This window comes from Eptatretus burgeri, chromosome 17 (genome assembly GCF_056783735.1).
Source record: "Eptatretus burgeri isolate ZD-2024b chromosome 17, Ebu_testis_v1, whole genome shotgun sequence".
Lineage (NCBI taxonomy): Eukaryota > Metazoa > Chordata > Myxini > Myxiniformes > Myxinidae > Eptatretus > Eptatretus burgeri.
The window spans coordinates 46,331,097-46,353,122 of NC_140977.1; the positions used below are offsets into that span (position 1 = coordinate 46,331,097).

At 46.2% G+C, this 22,026-nt stretch overlaps 1 protein-coding gene across 1 annotated transcript in view; it reads left to right on the top strand.

Moving 5' to 3' along the window:
* The window catches only part of LOC147009968 (uncharacterized), a 220,325-nt gene that overhangs the window by 133,077 nt on the left and 65,222 nt on the right, over positions 1–22,026 (top strand). The window contains exons 9-12 of the mRNA XM_085863200.1: positions 504–560; positions 672–728; positions 882–989; positions 6,152–6,289. Coding sequence (XP_085719326.1) covers positions 504–560; positions 672–728; positions 882–989; positions 6,152–6,289 — 360 coding nt within the window. The remainder of the gene's footprint in view (positions 1–503; positions 561–671; positions 729–881; positions 990–6,151; positions 6,290–22,026) is intronic.

A 22,026-nucleotide genomic window follows, 5' to 3' on the forward strand; every position in this document is an offset into this window, starting at 1 on the left:
CAAGAGTGGTTGAGATATAAGATGTGTATATTTGGGGAAGTGACATGTGTATAACAACAGTACAATAGTTCACCTGAATTATTTCCATATCCACCGGTATGATAGAAATTTCCTTTAATTTGTGTGTAGTTGGGAAGAGACGAACCCGATCCAACTGAATCAGTTCTGTAACTCGCGGTGATTGATGGTCATGGACCGAGACCCCCCGAGCTGCGCTCACGATCCCAACTACTCGGACTCCAAGTCGGGCTCTGATGGAGGGACCAGAGGGGGTCCGGGAGGAGCTGCTGGGATCTGCGGGTTCAGGATCCTTGACGTTCAGAACCTTCGTGATGGAGGGGACGGGACGGACCAGGAACCCGGTACGGGGTTCTCTCATGACGGAGAAACCACGTTGATGAATATCTCGGAGAGTAAATAAAGGAAGAGTTTAACACGAGTTTGTTTTAAAGTAAAATCTCCGAGTGTGATCTTTGTTTAAAACGGGTTTTGTTTCTCCACAGATCCGATAGTGGTGGTGAAGGTGGAACCTGAACCTACAGGTGTTTTTCCCTCACAAGGTAACGATCTATAATAACAATGTACAAGTTGAAGATAACGATGCTGGATGATGGGAATGACCTGACGGGTTGTGGTGAGTTTGGTTTCTGACTCCATTGATGTTGTTATAGATTTAAATGAGGAGCTGAAGGTGAAACTTGAACTTGGGGAGAATTGTTCTTCACAAGGCGAGTCCAGCACGACGTTTAACCATTTATTCACAGGGTTTTAATTAACTTTTTAATTTATTATTTTATAAACGATAAAACTATAAATTACCTCAAGATGTTCTCGGTATTTTAAACCCTCCACGGCCCCGACGTCCGTCCATTTCTCCACAGATGAAACGGGTCGAGTGAGCCCCCGAGGTTTCCATGGTAACGTTCCTCCGATGTTGGACGTCACTCGTGTGAAGGAAGAGCCGGGTGAAGATTCCTTCTCAGCAGAAGGTGAGTGATGAATGAAACTCTGAATCATTCCCAAGTGATTTTTTTATCAAATGAATGTTTTATAACTCATTCCCTTTGTGTCATTTAATTTTGCCAAACCATTGTAGAAGTGTAAAGTTTCGTTTTTCTGAAGCCTCGTTAAAATATGTCCGAATTTGAAGTTGGAAATAAGCCCCACCCAAATAAGCTCGATATCCAGATAGGCGGCTCTGTTTTATGATCTGTGCATGTACAGGACTCACGTCCATTGGAGATCGGGTGGTCGTGCTTCGTCAAGCTCCACACATTTTGACCTACCTCTTCTTTGTGTGCAGCCTGTGGCTGCTGGTTGCATCATTGGTTGAGGGCACGGCTATGCCACTGATTCAATGCCCCTATTGCCAGAACACTGGTATTCATTTCGCTGACCTCGGAAGGCTGCCTGGCTGAGTCAACCCCACCTTGTGTTAATTCAATAGTTTAAAAAAAACAGGGGCTCGAACTCAGGACACTAAGATCCCAAGCTAACCAATGTAACCGCTAAGTATTTTGACCAGCATCTTCACCCGATGGCACTTGCCTTCAGGTTTTTTTTTAGCTCGCCTGTTCGAAGAACAGAGAGCTATAGCGATACCCCCAGCGTGAACGTGAGCGTGAAAATGTTAAAGTTTTTGGTGCAAGTTATTTCCTTTCGAATGTTTTTATCTACCACACTATTTTTTTTTTTTTTTACTGATTACAATATACAAATACATATATTGCTTTAAAATTATTTGGATCAGACTTCACTGCAATGCTTTATAAAAAATATTATTAGACTAGTCTTTTAAAAACGATAAATGTATCCATACTAATAAATGTCTGTGTGTGGGTGTCTCCTCCATAAGTCCAAAAACATGAAACCAAGCAGCCTGAAACTGTGCATACATGCTAAGAAAACTCCAAGGAAGTGCATGACTGAAAATTGGGTGTATGGGTGAGTTAAAACACCCCTTTTGAAGATAATTATCTACTATATTTAATTGCATCTTTTATCAGGCGCCATCCTCGGTCACCGCTCTCTCTGGGATTTTAAGGCGTATCCTGGGTAGCCTCGCTGGGGTCTGAAGCCACCATGTTTTTTTGGCCTGCTTAACCATCTCTTGACTTGGAACAGGGTGCAACGATTTCCAAACGAGTTTTTTTTAAACTTTCCTCATAGATATCAAATTGTCAGGACAAGCCAGATAAGATCTGTGACTTGCTACAGATACCATGTAAACCTGTACAAACCTGTTTCTTGGTCCGGTTATCGACGATTAAACCGTCTTCCCCACCAGGTGAGGAGGGTGTGTAGATATGGACACCCACTAGGATTAAAAACAAAACCTGTCAATGGGTGGAGGATCAACTTGTGAGCCAACGGCCATCTATTTCTAGTGCCCAACTGACTGCAGATGTCCTCCTGTGATTAGGTTACTTTCTTTTTTGGAGGTTGGGAGTAGGATTTGCACTCTGGCCACTATATCCCCTTTACTCTGCAAAACATACTACAAACACAAAGAAAACTGAAAACCCACTCCGTGGGAGTACCTCCTGTGCAGCTGCGCTTCACAGGGCAGCTCACCGGGTGACAAGATTGGGGCAAGGCCTTCGAGACCCCTACTCTTTGATGATAGGAGGAAAAACATTGGGTAACCTTCCTAGGTTGGATTGCGGTGGTCTGTGTCAGGGTGATGCTGATGTGTCGTCCACCAGATGGCGGTCTCCTTAGGTTAACCTGAGGTGGTCCCTTAGGGTGGGTGCCTGGAATGTGCTATCCCTTCGAGAGGATAATCACCTTTCTCTGTTATCTGAGCTCAAGTGTTTGAACTTCGGTATTGCAGCACTCTCTGAGGTTCGTAGACCAGATAGTGGTGAGATCATAGTCGGGGGTTTCACCTGCTATTGGTGTGGTCACTATGATGGTTACCATGCCCAAAGAGTTGCTGAAGCTATGTCCAATAAGCTGACTCCAATGATAATTGCGGTAACACCGGTCAACGAGCATATTATGAGACTACAGATTCGTCACTCATGTCAGGTCAGGTATGGGAGCATGCACCAGAGTAGCGCGTCGCTGCATCCACTTTCTGCCGGGACTCCTGGGGCCTCCGTCTGTGAAGCAGAAGAGCACTAAGTTCCTTGACTTTGGAAGAAGTCATATACTTAGCGTGGCTGGTTCATGGTTTCGTCACCCACAGGCTCATCGTTAGACTTGGTATTCCAACACTGGTGGTGTGGCAATGGAGATTGACCATGTGCGCATTGATGATTCAGAACTTCAGGGTCTTCCGGAATGCTCAGTTCCTCAATGCCAACGAAAGGCTTGTTGTGGCAACTCTGAAGCTACAGCTTGAATCTGGGAGAATGGTGCCTTCCCAGCCTGGGTTGGATGTTGACAAGCTCAAGATTGAGAGGGTAGCTTAGGAGTTTGCGAACAGGCTGAGTGGGGATTTGGGGGGGGTCTGGGTGCTTTAGGGAATCCCGAAGAGTTGTGGAGTGCCTTCAAGACCACCATCCTTGATGTTGCTGGTGGATGTCTTGGAACTCAACATTGGGCGAAGAAGTATTTTGTCTCTCAAGGGACACTGGATACCATTGACCAGAGTCGCAGCACCTGGCATAATGGCAGAGCTGAGCTGTTCAGGGAGTTTGAGGCGTAAAACTGTACGTGCACTGAGGGTGGACAAGGAGGCTATGTGCAGGGAATCTGTGAGGGGGTAGAGCATCACCTGTGGTCAAGTGATTCTCATCCTTCCAGGGGAATTTGCACATTGTGTTCCTCCAAGCCTGTCAGTCGATGTACTGCAGTTAGAGCGGAAGGTGGTGGGCTCTTGACAGAGGAGTCCGAAGTGAAGGCCTGCCTGGCCGGTTACTTTGAGGAGCTGTAGCAGGCTGATCCAGCAGCAGTTGAGTTGGATGTTAGGGGTGTTGCTATCCCCATTGCTGACCCTCCATTCAACTGTAATTCACCTTCGGTTGTGGAAACACTGGATATAGAGGCTGGATATAGCTCCTGGGATCTGTGACATCCATGCTGAACTTCTCAAGGCTGGTAGAAATGCTGTACTCATGTCATTGCATGCAGTTCTGTACTCTGCCTGGAACAAAGGCTTCATACCAACTGACTGGAAGAGAGGGCCTTGTTGTTAATCTCTGGAAAGGGATGGGTGATCGCCAGAACTGCAACAACTACCGTGGGGTGATGATGCTCTCAGTGCCAGGCAAGATCTTTGCTCAGATGATTCTTGATGGGGTTCGCTACCACCTGCTTGAGCACCAGCGCCCCGAGCAGTCAGGCTTTACACCAAAGAGGTCAATGATTGACCGTATCCTTGCTCTTCAGGTCCTCACCGAACGAAGACGAGAGTTTCGGCAGGGGCTGCTTGTAGCCTATGTTGATCTCTTCAAAGCATTCGATTCAGTGAATCGGATGACCTCTGGAGGCTTATTAGTCTTCGTGGGGTGCCACCAAAACTGATCAATCTGATGTGTGAAAATTACTCTGGTCCTGAGAGTGCTGTGAGATGTGGTGATATCACCCCCAAATTATTTCCAGTTGTTACTGGAGTTCGTCAGGGATGTGCACTGCCCCCCACACTTTTCAGTGCTTGTATGGACTGGAATCTGGGGAGGATGTCTGAGATCAAGCTGCCGTGCATCGTTTGGGAATGTCAAGATCTCCGACCTTGATTTCACAGATGATTGTCATCTTTGCGAAGACTTTGGATGTCCTTTTGGGTTCCCTCGAGGTGCTGAAGGAGGAGTCGGAGCCGATGGGATTACGGGTTTCCTGGGTCAAAACTAAGATCCAGGCTTTCAGTGACATCTTGAAGGCTGCTACCTTGTCTGTACCTATTTGTGGTCAGGATGTTGAGGTCACGGAGAGATTCACTTACTTTAGCCGTGATATTCATGTCTCTGCTGGCTGTAAGCCAGAGGTCAATAGACGTCTGGGTCGGGCCTGGGGAGTCTTGGATTCACTAGATCATGGGGTGTGGCGCTGTCGGTACCTGTGCAGGAGGATGAAAGTCCAAGTCTTCAGGTCCTTGGTCGTTCCAGTCTTTCTCTACGGATGTGAGACTTGGACTCTGACCAGGGAATCCTTTACTATCGCTGGTCGGACTTTGTGTCCAACAAGCGGTTGGTGAGAGTGACTCAAATGAAATTTGTTACTTACATAGTCAGTGAGTGTCAGTTGCGGCTGTATGGACATGTGGCTCGCTTCCCTGATGCTGATCCTGCTCACCAAATTCTCAGCGAGGGAGGTTCGTGAGTGGAGGAGGCCAATGGGCTGACAATGTGCTTCGTGATTGCAGCAGGTTGATCAGCATGTCGAGGAGATGGGGATGGCCAGACGGAGGCCCCTTGAGTACCGGCGGAAAGAGAATGCAGCAACATGCTGCTCTGGCACATGCTCCCATACCTGACCTGACCTGATCAGATTATGGAGGCGAGTTCATCATAGCTGTGAATCGCTGGGTACATTGTAATGCTTATAAACACCTGGAGACGCCAGCGTTATTGGCTTTATTTCATTTCCGCACATGCGATAACCATGAGAATCTTGTAAATTAAGCATAATAACAAAATTTATGCTCCTCAATCGAATTTAGAAGCTGTTCCGACTCATAAAAAAGCATTCATTTGTCCAATTTTGACATTTCGGCCATCTCCGGGAGGTGTATGTTTAATATGACGGTTCGGTGATTGCTCAGCGTGTGCCAAGCGAGCTGTTTCTTCTCAACCATTTTGTTGGAGTGCCAAAGCCACTTTGCCAGTGCTCTACAATATTCGTACTGTCACTGAATACTGTATGTCTATCGACTTGAACAAAGTTCAGGGGTCACTCGCATGCATTGTTAGCCTTACCTGTGTTATACATTATTAACCTTTCAAAGATTAACCAAAAAAAATGTGAAAGTTGTTGTTAGCCTTACGTTGTTAGCTTCCTCAGGCACAATAGTCGAAATGGATATGTGGCTCGCTTTTGTGTCAACAGACAATAGTCTATTGTACCTGAGGAAGTTGGCTGTAAAGCTGGCGAAATGTTGCCTTAGGCCGAGTCTGCTCTCTTTTTACTTGTGGTTGGAAGCGCTTACTTCTTATATGTATGTATACATGTAGATTGTATCCATCCATTGGGACCATACTCTGTGCAGAGCGTTGGTGCTGCCGAAGCAGTCTCCTTGGCTATTGGGTACAACCCTGGATATTGGTCGCCACTCCGACACTGGATACCAGCAAGCTGGCACTCATTTCGCCACCTCGGAAGGATGACAAGCAGTCAACCCCACCTGGTATTAATTCAACCGCCAAGGGGGATTTGAACTCAGGATCTAGGATCCCAAGTCCACCACCCAAACCATTGAGCTAACACTAGGTATGTGTGTGTGTGTGTGTGTGTGTGTTTGTGTGTAAAGACCCACCCACATTTCTCACCTAATCAACTAAACCCAGGTGGTTCAGATTATATTGTTGCGAATTCTGGCCCGTCCGGCGTGCGAACGACCGCGTGCTCAAAAGCGGCCGCCTCGCCTACCGGAACGGACAATTCGGTCATGACCCTCCGGGAACTACCGCCCGGAGCTAGTCACAGGTGGGGGTTTAACCTCACCACAACTCAGTTCGCATTCTACCCGTGCGAAATAGGGTCCGATCGCCGAATGGTCGATTTACCTAAGTACTCGCGCGAGTAGCATACCGAGGAGTTTTACCATGCCACAGGTCGACTCCGGACATGAACTGCTTAAGCGGCTCGTTCCGTGCTGCAGAGATAACCGAGCGGAGTTATCGTCGACTTCGACGGTTCAGATTATTTACCGGGCATTTTAAACCCACTATCAATCCCTTACGTGATGCAAGTTGGAGATTCAATAAAAGGTCGCAAACAACAACAAAAAAACAAGCCTCGCGTTTCGAGGGGTTCCCCACGCGAACGCATGTGCTCTGCCCGTTGGAGCTTCACACACCCGCCCGCGTGGAGAACCCATCCGGTCCAAATCCGAAATCCTGCCCACCCTTTGTCTGTCCGCGGGATCGGCAACATCCACCGCTGGCGTTTCCGGACCGGCTTTCACTCCCGCAAGCGCGCACGTGGTGGCCTCGTGCGTACCACAGCACGGACCTTGCGCTCGCTGCTGGGAAAACCCGGCACGGTCCCCAATGCAGCTACGGCCGCTACTCGGCCCTTGTCCCTCTGTTGCCGTCGTCGTTTCCATTCCATCCACGCACACCTGCGTGTCACGACGCTCACACACCATTCCATTACACTCACACCGGGAGACGTGGCTGCGTGCTCCCGCATGCCGACCGTCATCTCCCTTACACACAGCGACCTTACACATGCTGTTCCTCTCACACTCGGCCGCTCACTCGCACACGCAGTGACACTCACACGCGGTGCCTCATCCACACACGGCGTGCTGGGAAGCACGCACTTCGGCACACTCGTGACCACACCACTCGCACACGGGGGCACGCTCACACCTTTCACCACACACACCGGGACAATCACACTGGGGATTAGTGTCACCACTTGGGGTCCCGTGGTCTCCATACCCCCCCAAGCTGCACGTGCACCTGTCCACAGCACTCGCCCCCTCGACTCCGACTGGCACGACCGAACCCACCTGATCGTGACTCGCTTCAAGGGAGAATAGCGTCTCCCTCCGTTCCCGAAGGAGGCCATCCAGCTGCTTGCACCGGGTCATGAGACAGCCTGCCAGCTCGCCCCCATTAAGCCTCGCTAACTCCGTGTGTATGTGCTCGTTTTTAACCCCGTCTTTATCGTGCAGTCTCTCCTCTATTTTTTTCTATCTCCCGAGTCTCTATACATTTTATTTCTATTGTTTCTTCCTGGATCTTTGTCTCTTGATTTTTCGGACGTCGTCACCTCGTGTCTCGTCTTTCACGTTTCAGTCACCTGGACTCCCGTTATTATTTCCACTGTCTCCATTTTCAGGGTTTGCCCTAATTGTTGTTTCATCCGACGAGTGATGTCAATCAAGTCCCGCACTACGAACATTATTCCCTGTGGTGCTGTCACACATCCCACCTCATTGTGCTGTTCCATTTCCTGGCTCCTTTTGAGCCGTTCCTCCTCTCGGAACTTTCTGAGTTCTTCATTCTCCCTCTGGAGTTTTTCAATCTCCGTGAACGCCAATTCTGCTTCCTCCTCGAGTTGGTTAACTTCAACCTCATTTAGTTGTTGTTTTCTCTCCCACTGCTCCTCCTGCTCTTCATTTTCCAATCTCATTGTTTTTCAATTGGCTCATTTCCTTCCTGTGTTTCATTCGCTGTTCTCTCACTACTCTTCCTTGTTTCCTCTCCTGTCCTTCCTTCTCCAGCTTCATGGTTTGCTTCATTTGGTTAATTTCCCTTTTGTGTTTCATTCGCTGTTCTTTGTCTATCTCCTCGCACTCCAGCCTCGCCTTTTCTTTCAATTGGTCAACCTCAAATTCATGTTCTTTTTGTTTTCTATCCCATCGTTCCTCTCGTTCTTCCCTCTCCAATCTTGTTGTCTCCTTCAATTGACTGATTTCTCCTTCCTGCTTCATTCCTTGCTCCTTCACTTTCTCCTTGTATTTCAACCTATTTTTTTCCTTTTGTCGTTCAGTTTCAAATTCATACTCTTTCAGTTTTTTTATTCCACTGTCTCTCTTGTTCCTCATTCTGCAATCTCATCATTTCCTTTAATTGACTGATTTCTTTCTCCTGTCTCATTCCCTGTTCTTTGTGTTTTCTATTCCAATATCTTTCTTGCATCTCATTCTTTAATCTGGCCTTCGCTTCTAGCTGTTCGATCTGTACAGTGTGGTTCCTTAACGTTTCCTTCTCCGTTTCCGTTCTTTCCTCTCTCAACATCCTCAGCTCATTTTGTAATCCCGTCTCTTTGTTTTGGTGTTTCTGTAACTCAGAAGCTTTCTTTTGTAATTCCTTTCTCATCTTCGCACACTCCAACCTTGCTTTGGCTTCCAACTGTTTGATCTGTACAGCATGTTTCCTCAACGTTTCATTTTCCGCTCTCTTCCTCTCCTCTTTCAACATCCTTGGTTCGTTTTGTAATCCTCTCTCTTTGGTTTTGTGTTTCAGTATCTCAGAAGCTTTTTCCCATAATTCCTCTCTCAATTTGCATGCTTCTTCCCCCCTTTCCGCACAACTTTTCCATGCTTCCCTCCTTATTTCGTCCATTTTCTTACTGGATTCCTTTAGTTTTTCCTGCCGTTCCTTTCCAATTTCTATCTCTTTTCCAGGGTTTCTCTTTTAATCTGGCCTATCCTTACCTCTCGCCTCAGTAGCACCAATTCCCCATCTTGTTTGCGTTTTTCCTTTTCTAGCTTTGTTTTCTTTTCTCCTTCCTCCCTCATTTATCCCTGCAGTTCTTCGAACTGTTCTGACTTTTCCAGCAATTCCTCCGTCCTTTCCTCCAGCTGTCCCTCTCCTCTTTTTATCTTCCGTTCTCGGCTTTCTCTTTCCTGATTGCCTGTTCTTATCTCTTCCTTCAATTGTTCCAACTCCCCATCTTGTTCACATTTTTTCTCTTCCAACTGTATTTCCCTCACTCTCCCCTCTAGTTCTTTGAACCGCCTTGCCTCCTCCAATAATTTTTCCAGTAGTTGTTTTACTTCCAAATCGTGCTCCTTTTTTCTTTTCGAGCTCGGTTTTCCATTCTTCCTCCAATTGTTTCTGAAGCCCGCCGATGTCCGCCTGCCTCGCCTGCCATGCCCACGTGGTTTGAAACGGTTGTTGGGAGTGCTCGCCTCGTGTCGCGCCATTCGCCGCGCCATAAATAGCCGCACGCTCCGTGCTGCGCTGAGGTGCGATCGCGCCGCCATTGTGCGACTCCATTTGCCGGCAAAGTTCGTGCTCAGAAAATGAGGGTGAGCTCCCCTATGGATTAACATCAGCGGCGAGTTTATAAAAAGAACCATCCCGGGCCATGGACTCTACATTACTGCACATATACATTTCTAATACCCCCGGCTCCCGCTCGCCTTGAAACGCCATCTTATTTCACGTAAGCGATTAATTTGGGGGGAACGGGGGGGGGAAGGGGGTCGCTCCACTCACCCCTGAACCGATTCCCGTGAATTTAGCTTGGAGACGGGAGAGTTTGTTTCCCGCTCGCTGACACCAGTGTTATGAATTCGCGCCCGCCGGCGTGCGAACGACCGCGTGTAGCCAAAAGCGGCCGCCTCGCCAACCGGAACGGACAATTCAGTCGTGACCCTCCGAGAACTACCGCCCGGAGCTAGTCACGGGTGGGGGTTTAACCTCACCACAACTCAGTCCGCATTCTACCCGCGGGAAATAGGGTCCGATCGCCGAATGGTCGATTTACCTAAGTACTCGCGCGAGTAGCGTACCGAGGAGTTGTACCACGCCACAGGTGGACTCTGGACACGAACCGCTTAAGCGGCTCATTCCGTGCTGCAGAGATAACCGAGTGGAGTTATCGTCGACCTCGACACTTCAGATTATTTACCGGGCGTTTTAAACCCACTATCAATCCCTTACGTGATGCAAGATGGAGATTCAATAAAAGGAAGGAGACGAAGCAAAGCGGGAAACAGTTCAACAAGCAATGCACATTTATTACGGAAACACGGAAGGCTCGTATATTACAGTCAAGACAAAATGCAACAAATAACAGTCAAGACAAAAGCAATACGACCGCATAAAAGGGCAATTATTTACAACACTTATACAGTTCTACTTGTCGGGACTCGGCGCCACATCACTCATTCCAAAAAGCAAAGGAAAGAAAGCCACCCTCACAGGCAAGGAGGCAGACAGGTCCGTGGACCAAATGTGCGTGGAACCTGGAGGAGCGACCAGGTCTACGAGACCAAGAAGGTCTTGCCCGCGCCCTCGTGACGCGATGGCGGGCAAGCCGCAATATCCGCACCGCTGCGCCCCGACTCAATGCCCCTGGCGTGGTCGGCGAGCCCTCTCCGGTGTGCTCCACGCAAGCAGTTTGGTTGGCACCACGTTTAGGGTGGGGGATGAACGGGGCCTCCCGGCACTATCTCAGCACGGATGGGGGGGGGAGGGAATTGCTGATGCTCAGGGAGAGGGGAATGGCTGGCTGGCTTGGATCCCGCGACGAGACGGCACCAACGACGAGACGAGCGACCCCCACACTGCAACCTCGATGCCGACCGCTGTATTCACTCGACTTGAACTTGAACTCTTCACTCGCCCCGACCAGCCGCCTTCACTCGACTCGACCAGCCGCCTTCACTCGCCCCGACCAGCCACCTCCAACTTTTTGAGTCGCCTTGTGCTCGCGTCTTTATAGGCCGGAGGAGGAGCCTATATGCAAATTTCAGGATCAAAACGCAATTGGAGGCGGGGCCACGCCACCCTCTGTTCTGCCATTGGTGCAGCAAAAAGGGGGCGTGAACCTCTTTTGATCCGAAATCCTCCCTTGTAAAGAATCCACGTTCATCGCGCTTGGAGGCGGGGCCATACCGCCTGACGCTCGCCCATTGGACGGAGAAAAAGGGGGCGTGAAGCCTTTTTGATCCGAATTTCTCCCTGAGAGGAACGCATTCGTACCCGCGGCTCGACGCGTTCGGCATCAATTTCCGAACGGGCCCTGGACAGCACGACATTTGGTGTTGACTGGTGGTGTGGTCGATGGTTGTAGAAGGAGATAGGCGAAGGTGGTGGGGGGTTTGCTGTGGTGGTTTGGTGGTTGGCGGGCGTCGTTTGGGAATGGCGGTGAAGCGATGTTTGCGGGATGGAGTTGTGAAGGTAAAGGTAGTGGCTGTTTGCGTTGTTGGCGGCTTAATGGTCAAAAATAACAATAGAGAAAGAAAAATGGCTAACTCGAAGCGTCGCAGCCCAGATGAATCACACGTATTCCCTCTATACAACGGGTTTTGGCTAACTACACATGAACTTACCGATATATCTCACCTGAGGACTCTTTATGGTGTAATGCGAATTTCCACAACCGTAACAATATAAATAATTGACACCTCCCACACTCCTCTCGCCGAAGAAGCTGCATAAAGCAATCCAAGAAAGCTGGCACAAGGTAAGCGCTTTGCTGTTTCGAACACTTCCCAGAGTTCCTCCACAACTATAAAAATGTTCACACATAGTACACACATGAGAATCCCAATGCCACACACCCCCTCAGCTTCTGGACCGGTTTCATTGTTTATTGGCGAATCATCAATGACAGCACAGACGGCATCAGTGAGAGCTCACTGGTATCCACTGGCTATTGAGTTGGATGTCAGAGGTGTTAATATCCCTATTGCTGATCCTCCAATCAACTGTGATCCACCTTTGTTTGTGGAAACACTGGCTGCGGTGAACCGGTTGAAATGGGGTGAAGCTCCTGGGATCTGTAGCATCCATGATGAACTTCTCAAGGCTGGTGGAAATGCTGTACTCGTGTCATTGCATGCAGTTCTGTGCTCTGCTAGGAACACAGGCATCATCCCAACTGTCTGGAAGAGGGGCCTTGTTGTCCCTCTCTGGAAAGGGAAGGGTGATCGCCAGGACTGCAACAACTACCGAGGGGAGACTGCTCTCAGTGCCAGGCAATGACTTTGCTCGTATAATTCTTGAAAGGGTTCACCACAATCTGCTTGAGCACCAGCATCCAGAGCAGTCAGACTTTACACCAAAGAGGTCGGTGATTGACCGTATCCTTGCTTTTCGGGACTTCATCGAACGCTGACGAGAGTTTCGGGAAATGTTGATCTCTGCAAAGCGTTCGATTCAGTGAATTGGGATGCCCTCTGGAGGTTTCTTGGTCTTCATGGGGTGCCACCAAAATTGTGATCAATCTGATTTCTGAACAATATCCTGCAACTGAGAGTGCTGTGAAATGTGATACCACCTCTGACTTATTTCCAGTTGTTCCTGGACTTTATCATTGGTGTGCTCTGGCCCCCACACTTTTGAGCTCTTGTATGGACTTTATTCTTGGGAGGATGTCTGAGATCAAGCTGCGGTGCATCGTTTCGGAATGGCAAGATCTCTGACCTTGATTTCAAAGATGATGCAGTCATCTTTGCGGAGTCTCTGGATATCATTTTGGGGGCCCTCGAGGTGCTGAAGGAGGAGTTGGAGCCACTGGGATTGCGTGTTTCCTCGGTCAAAACTAAGATGCAGGCTTTGTAAGACATCTTGGATGCTGCTATCTTGTCTGTACCTGTTTGTGGCGAGGATATTGCGGTCATGGAGAGATTCACTTACCTTGGCAGTGATATTCATGTCTCTGCTGGCTGTGAGTCAGAGGTCAACAGATGTCTGGGTCGGGCCTAGGGAGTCATGGATTCACTGGATCATGGGGTGTGGCACTGCCGGTACCTGTGTGGAAGGACGAAAGTCCGAGTCTTCAGGTCCTTGGTGCTTCCAGTCTTGCTCTATGGATGCGAGTCTTGGACTCTGATCAGGAATCTGAGACGGAGACTTAATTCCATTGGTACCAGGTCTCTTCCGAAAATCCTTGGCTATCGCTGGTCGGACTTTGTGTCCAATGAGTGGTTGTTGAGAGAATCTCAAATGCTATTTGTTACCTGCATAGTCCGTGAGCGTCAGCTGCGGCTGTATGGACATTTGGCTCATTTTCCTGATGCTGATCCTACTCACCAGATTCTCTCAGCGAGCGAGCCTCGTGAGTGGAGGAGGCCAATGGGCTGACCATGTGCCTCATGGTTGCAGCAGGTTGATCAGCATCTCAAGGAGATGGAGATGGGCCAGGCATCTGCCTGGGGGATGGCCAGATGCAGGCCCCTTGAGTACCAGCGGAAAGTGGATACAGCAACGCACTGCTCCGGCAAATGCTCCCATCCCTGACCTGACCTGACCTGACTCGGTGTATATTTATTAATTATTTACAGTGCATGCTGCAGTGGTTGTACTTTGGTTATTTTGTTTTTAACAAAATCAGTGAGTACCTGAGGAACATCAATAAAATATATAATGTGACTTCAAGTCCTCAAATACCGTATTCAAACCTCACTCTGAACCCCCAAGTTTCACACACCCCCCTCCCCCCAACCTGAAGCCTTCAATCACCTCCCCGCTCCAAGTCTTCAATCTTCCCTCCCGCCCCACCACCTCACTGATTATACCCCTACCACTCCCCCCCTCAAAGTCCCAACTTCCCCCTCCTAACTCTGTCCTATCTTTTCCCTCTCTCCGAACTCCAACTCTCACACCGCCTCTCCTGCTCATAAAAGCAAAAGGGAATTTTTACATGTATCATTACATATTTACCTCCGCCACCGATGGTGGAAGGAGGTTATGTTTTCACACCTGTTTGTTTGTTTGTCTGTGTGCTCTTTACTTTACTCACAGGATATCTCAAAAAGTTGTGGACAGATACAGATGAAATTTGGTGGGCAGGTTGGGTGTGTGACGACATTCTGATTAGATTTTGTGAAGATCTGGATCCGAATCCAGCTAGTAGAATTACTTCTGCCAATGAAGGTGAAGGAGGTTGCTTTCACCCCCTTTCTGTCTGTTTGTTTGTATGTTTGTTTGTTTGTGTGCAGGGTATCTCAAAAAGTTGTGGACAGATTCAGATGAAACTTGGTGGACATGTTGGGTGTGTGACAAGGAAGTTTTGATGAGATTTTGGTGAAGATCTGAATCCGGATCTGACTTAGAATTTTTAAAGTAATTCTTCACCATTGAGAGATGGGGCTCAAAACGATATATGCCGTTATATTTCAAAAACGTATTGGGCCCGATTCTGGTCTCGATCAGGCATTGCGTGGCAGAGGTATGCGTTCTCCCGAGTGTCCTTCTAGTTAATATTCTATCACCACAATCACTGAGTTTGAAGTTTTATTACTTGGAACCTTCTTCTCATTACTCGTCAATAAACAACAATGTCAGTATTCTCGTGTGTTTTGTGTCATTGACAGTGAATTATGTAATTTTTAACCACACTTGGGAGTCATAAATAATTAAAATATAATCCGCTTTCGATCCCTATCATTCAACTTTTTGTCTCCTTTAACTTGCCACGTGTCATGTCAATCTCCTCGAAGATCAAATTCATCGATTATGGCCGAAGGAAATCATGATTGAGAATTACATATTTATCCTCGTCGCTATGTCATGAATCTCGGGGTGTGTTCAGTTGGAGTATGTTCTCGGGGGGGGGGGGGTCCTCGGGGTGTGTTTGGTTGCCAAGTTTGTTGTGGAGGGCTTGCCAAGTGGCTTAATTACTCCAGCAAGCATTCCATTGGAAACCGTTGATAAGGAGTGCCTGTCTTGGCAAGCATCAGCTAGCTGCTTGGTAACTGAACACATCGCTGGACAACTTGACAGCATACATACAAGATGCCGACAAAAGGACATTTTTTATATTTTATTTTAAAGACTTCAAATATTTATCATGACTCTCCCAGGAGAGCAACTCAATGGTGATTTGGTTCACTTATTAGGAATCCTGCAGAGGCACAATGTATGTCTTGATGTACCTGCAGAAAAATAAATGAAGCAAATATTTTTGTTGTCATGAAAATGCACCTTGTTCGGTTTTCAATGCGCTGTTTTAGTTTTTTTAATGAACATAAACTCGGAGGTGCTGTGAAGTGGACGTGTACATTTTATATAACCTTTGTATATACGTGTCGGGAATCGTACCTTTTTCTATTAGCTTTGCCTTTTTAGAAGCCATTATATATGTTTTTTGCAGGCTTAGTGATAAAATATACTCTTGGCTGGCTGCTTTGTTAAAGGACAATTAGAACAGTGTATGCAGAAAAAGATTATAATTGTCCTTGAGTAATTCAAAGAAACTCTGTGAGAACAGGAACCGTAACGTGCTCTTATCTCGACTTATGTTTCAGCATTCTTGTAATGAAAGGACAAAATGTGGAATAAGCATTTGTCCAAGGATAAGAGCCGAGTACATAAGGGGGTGATATAACCATCTCAGACGAGTGACGGCACCCTCCGAGCATCCTTAAGATAATTGATGTTCTTGGTGTTGCCTCGCTTCGTGCACGTCTTGGTGAACAATTAAACAGCTTTCTCTCAAGTATATCGATGTCTTCATACTTTAATTGAAGGGTGATTGACGTCTCCGACACGTGTGCATTTCAAAGTGTACGTATAACGTCCAGAACTTATTTAAAGTGTGCGTGTACATCATAACTTCTAAAAGAAGAACTGAATAAAAAAAAAAACTCAGGAATTTCCCCAGCCTCCCGACAAATTAATTAAGTACACAGGCATTTCTCTACAATTCAGTCTTAAACTCTGGCGAAAACAAAAAGCTCTTTTGATGAAAGACTTCACCATTTTCTTTTCTCTCCATTATGAGAACATACCTTCATTAGATAGTGTAAAATAGACCACTGACAATATCACTCCAAACAAAACATGCATTACATCATTTCCTCTGCATGAGCTATAATCAAAATGTACCTTTGTTTCCTCAAAACGGTACCTTTATTTAATGATATAAGACGTATTGTTCAGTCTCAAATGTACACCAGAGGCCTATGAATCTTCAGAGCAATGCAGAGCGAAAAGAAATGGGTGGCGTTTGTGACACAAACATGAACTGTGCATTATATATTTATATATACACTGATGAGCCAAAACATTATGACCACCTGCCTCATATGCTGTTGGTCCTCCGTGTGCCGCTAAAACAGCGCCGACCCGCCAAAGCATGGACTCTACAAGACCCCTAAAGGTGTCCTGTGGTATCTGACACCAAAACATTAGCATCAGATCCTTCAAGTCCTGTAAGCTGCAAGGTGGAGCCACCGTGGATTGGACTTGTCGGTCCAGCACATCCCACAGAAGCTCAATCGGATTGAGATCTGGAGAATTTGGAGGCCAGGGCAACACCGTGAACACTTCATCATGTTCCTCAAACCATTCCCGAACAAGGTGTCCAGTGTGGCAGGTTGCATTGTCCTGCTGAAAGAAGCCACTGCCATCAGGGAATACCATTGCCACGAAGGGGTGTACCTGGTCTGCAATGATGTTTACGTAGGTGACACGTGTCAAATTGACGTCTACATGAATGGCTGGACTCAGGGTTTCCCAACAGAACATTGCCCAGAGCATCACACTCCCTCCACTGGCTTGTCATCTTCCCACAGTGCATCCTGGTGCCATCACTTCCCCAGGTAAACTGCGCACACGTACATGGCCATCCACATGATCGAAAAAAATGGGACTCATCGGACCAGGTGACCTTCTTCCACTGCTCCAAGGTTCAGTTCCGACGCTCGCGTGCCCGTTGTAGGTGCTCTCGACGGTGGACAGGGGTCATCATGAGCACTCTGACCGGTCTGCGGCTACACAGCCCCATATGCAGCAGGGTGCGATGCACTGTGGATTGTGACACATTCCTCCCGTGACCACCATTAAAATTTTCTGTGACTTGTGCCACAGTAGATCTTCTGTCAGTTTGGACCAGACGGGATAGCCTTCGTTGCCCTCGCGCATCTATGAGCCTTGGGCGCCCAACATCCTGTTGCCGGTTTGTCCCTCCTCAGACCACTGTCGGTAGGTACCACTGCTGACCGGGAGCACCCCACAAGCCATGCCGTGTTAGGATGCTCTGACCCAGTCATCTGGCCATAACAATTTGGCCCTTGTCAAAGTTGCTCAGGTCTTTACTCCTGACCATTTCTCCTGCATCCAACACATCAACTTCAAGAACTGACTGTTCACTTGCTGCCTAATACATCCCACCCCTTGACAGGTGCCATTGTAACAAGATAATCAATGTTATTCACTTCACCTGTCAGTGTTCATAATGTTTTGACTCATCAGTGTGTATATATGTATATGTATATATGTATATGTATATATATATATATATATATATATATATATATATATATATATATATATATATATATTGTTACGAATTTCACCGGTTCGACACCACGCACGACCGCTTACGGCCCAACCGCAGTCGCGCGGCCGCCGAAAACCGGAATTCAGTCATAGCTTCCGGACAACTCCGGAAACCTGCTACGGGTGCCGTAACGCACAATAAACTGCCAATATTCTGTCCAAGCGGTACAGGGTTAATCGCCGAATCTCGATATACTTAATTATTTGCGCAGACAGAAGTACCGAGAATTTATACCTCGACGAACCTTGAGCGGAAACGAGCCGCTTAGCGCATTCGTTCCGTGTACCATGCCGAGCGGTTTGAATCGCCAAGTTCCGTCGGACCAAATGACCACTTTTTTTGGCTTTAACAGCCTGCTAATTTCCCGAATGCGCCGTGGAAGTCAATGGGAGGAAATGAACACAACGAGCAGTTTTACATTCAAACAATGGGGCATTTATTTATGACAAATAATCAATGGGGGAAGGGGACATGACACGAGCAAAGCCAACAGCCGACATCTATTTACTTATGTACAGGCATGCACTTAAATCATCAATTCGACTGATAAAGATAAGGCGCCACAGAAACAGACTTTCATACAAAACCCAGAAAAGAAATGGGCCCGTGAGCCTTTATTCGAACTCTGAGCCTGGATGACTGAAGGCTCGCAAGAGGCCAGGCAGGTTATCTGGCCGTCCCTTGTGACGGCTCGAAGGTCTTCGGGTCGGTGATCCCTGGTGTCTCTGCTTGGCCCTCGTTTCGCAACGCGCCAGTCGCTTGAGCGGCCGGGCGGCTTGAGCAGCTGGGCAGGCGGCTTGAGTGGCTGCTTGGTTCTCCTCGGTGGTTTGGCTCTCGTCGCGGCCTTTTGTCGGGCCTGGCCGGCGACGCTTTCGGAGGAGTGAACGGGTCCTTGGCTCTTTTCGAGTTGATGCTCTTTAATCACCCGTCCACTACCTCAGCGACGCTGCTCGACCGCCGTCAGGGTCGTCTTCCTGGACCACCAAGCTCTGCCGCTGGCTCTCCTTGCCTGACTCCGACAACTCGCTGGACTCCACCGCAGCTGGTACTTTGGCTTCTCCTCCCGACTGGCACTGACTTCCGAAGCCGCAACTTGCACTAGTTCAAGACTGCTCTGACTCTCCGCTGGCCGCCTCTCCACAGCTCTGACTCCTCCACACTCCGGGCGAGCTCCGCCCTTTATAGGTGGGGGTGAGCTGCCCCTTGAACTCTCACCCGAGGCCGGGCTCTGCCCACTCTTCACCTCCGACCTCTCACCTCTCGAAAGCCTCGCTGGAAACCCCATGTCCGACGTCACGAGTTGGTTTCGGGGAAGCCGTCCTGTGATCCATATATGCAAATCGGCTCGCGTTGTTTGTTCAGGAGGTGATGGTTTTGCGGAGATGGCGTTGTTTGTCGAGGAGATGACGATGTTGCGGATATGTCGTTGTTTCTCGAGGAGATGATGGTGTTGCGGAGATGGCGTTCTTTGTCGAGGAGATGATGGTGTTGCGATGTTTTAAAATAAAAGATAGAGAAAGAATAATGGCTACCTCAAAGATTCACAGCCCGGCACACGAACAAATCCCTTTACACATAGGTGGGGATTCCAACCTGAAACACCTACTTATCGAAATAACTGATCTCCGGGGAACCTGTATGATGTTTTGTGAATTTCCACAACCGCAACAATATATATATATATATATATATATATGTATATATATATATACATATATATATACATATACATATATATATATATATATATATATAAATATATATATATATATATATATATATATATATATATATATATATATATATATATATATATATATATATATATATATATATATATATATATATATATGTATATATATATATATATGTGTATATATATGTATATGTGTATGTATATATATATATATGTATATATATGTATATGTGTATGTATGTATATGTGTATGTATATATATGTATATGTGTATGTATATATATGTGTATATATATATATATATATATATATATATATATATATATATATATATATATATATGTATATGTGTATATATATATATATATGTATATGTGTATATATATATATATGTATATGTGTATATATATATATATGTATATGTGTATATATATATATATGTATATGTGTATATATATATATATATGTATATGTGTATATATATATATATATATATGTATATGTGTATATATATATATATATATGTATATGTGTATATATATATATATATATATATATATGTGTATATATATATATATATATGTATATGTGTGTATATATATATATATATATATATATGTATATGTGTATATATATATATATATATATATATATATATATATGTATATGTGTATATGTATGTATATGTATATGTGTATATGTATATATATGTATATGTGTATATGTATATATATGTATATGTGTATATATATATATATATGTGTATATGTGTGTATATATATATATGTGTGTATATATATATATATATATATATATATATATATATATATATATATATATATATATGTGTATATATATGTATATAAATATTGTTGTGGTTGACCAAATTCGCAAACCACCATTCAGGTCCCTTAGGTGAGATATCTCGGTAAGTATATGTGTAGTTAGGCCCAAACCCGTGGTCTAGAGGGAATAAATCTCATTTATGCGTGCTGCGACTCTTCAGGACAGCCGTTTTTCTTTTACTATCTTTATTTTGGACCAACCGCCATTATTACCACCACCAACCACATCTCAACAGTCATCACAACATCAACGACCCACCACAACGCCGCTTCACCACAACAGCCACGACCTTTACCGTCACACCTCGCAACCGTCGCATCGCCACCGTTCTTGCGCCGCTTGTGGGTACCGGTATTGAACTCGTGCAGGGCGCGCGCCGAACAACGTGTACAAAACCACGGACTTTCCGCAGAAAAACGGATCAAAAACGACTCACGCCCACTTTTGTTCCGTCCAATCGGTGAGCGAGGGGCGATTTGGCCCCGCCTCCAGGGCGTTGGAGGGCGGTCGCTATATGCAAATTCATGGATCAAAAAGCATTCACGCCCACTTTTTCTCGGGCCAATGGGGAGCGAGGTGAAAGGTCGAAGGCAGGGGGTCAAAGGCGAAGCCACGGGGCTTATATAAGCGACCGCGTTCGTCAGTCGAGTTGGGAGTGCAGTTGGGAGTTCGCGGAGTCGGAGTGAAGAGGACGGAGCTGTGGAGAGGCGGCGAAGGCAGACGAGGGGGTGCTCGCGTCGGTGCCGGGAGCTGCACACCAGAGAGGCCAGCAACACGACCGAGGTGGAGGAGGAGACGCTCGCCGCGGGACCCGAGACAGGGTTATATCCTCCTTTCCCCGAGCATCAGCAACCCCCTCCTGTTTCCCCCCGCGCTGAGATAGTGCAACAAAGGGGGCCCCCTTCCCACCCCCTGCCGGACACTGTCCGCGAGGCCCGCGGAGTTGAGGCACCACCGCCGCTCCGCGTCTCATCATCAGACGGGTCGGCCCGACACGGTCTCGGCCCCAGGCCCGCCTACCCCCTCATCCTGGAGGGTGGTTCTCTTTTCTTTTGCTTTGGGAATGTGTGTTGTCGGCGCCGTCTGTGAAGTAAAATTGTATAAGTGTTGCCGTGTGCTCGCGTAGTCGGTATTAGATCTGCATTGTTGCATTTGCTTTTTGTCTTCTTCTTTTCTATGTGCTTTTGGTGGAATTGTATATGTGTGCTTTCCGTTCATATGTGTGCTATGTATGTGTATATATATATATATATATATATGTATGTGTATATATATATATATATATATATATATATATATATATATATATATATATATATATATATATATATATATATGTATGTGTGTATATATATATATATATATATGTGTGTATATATATATATATATATATATGTATGTGTGTATATATATATATATATATATATATATATATATATATATATATATATATATATATGTATGTGTGTATATACATATATATATATATATGTATGTGTGTATATATATATATATATGTATGTGTGTATATATATATATATATGTATGTGTATATATATATATATGTATGTGTATATATATATATGTATATATGTATGTGTATATATATATATATGTATATATGT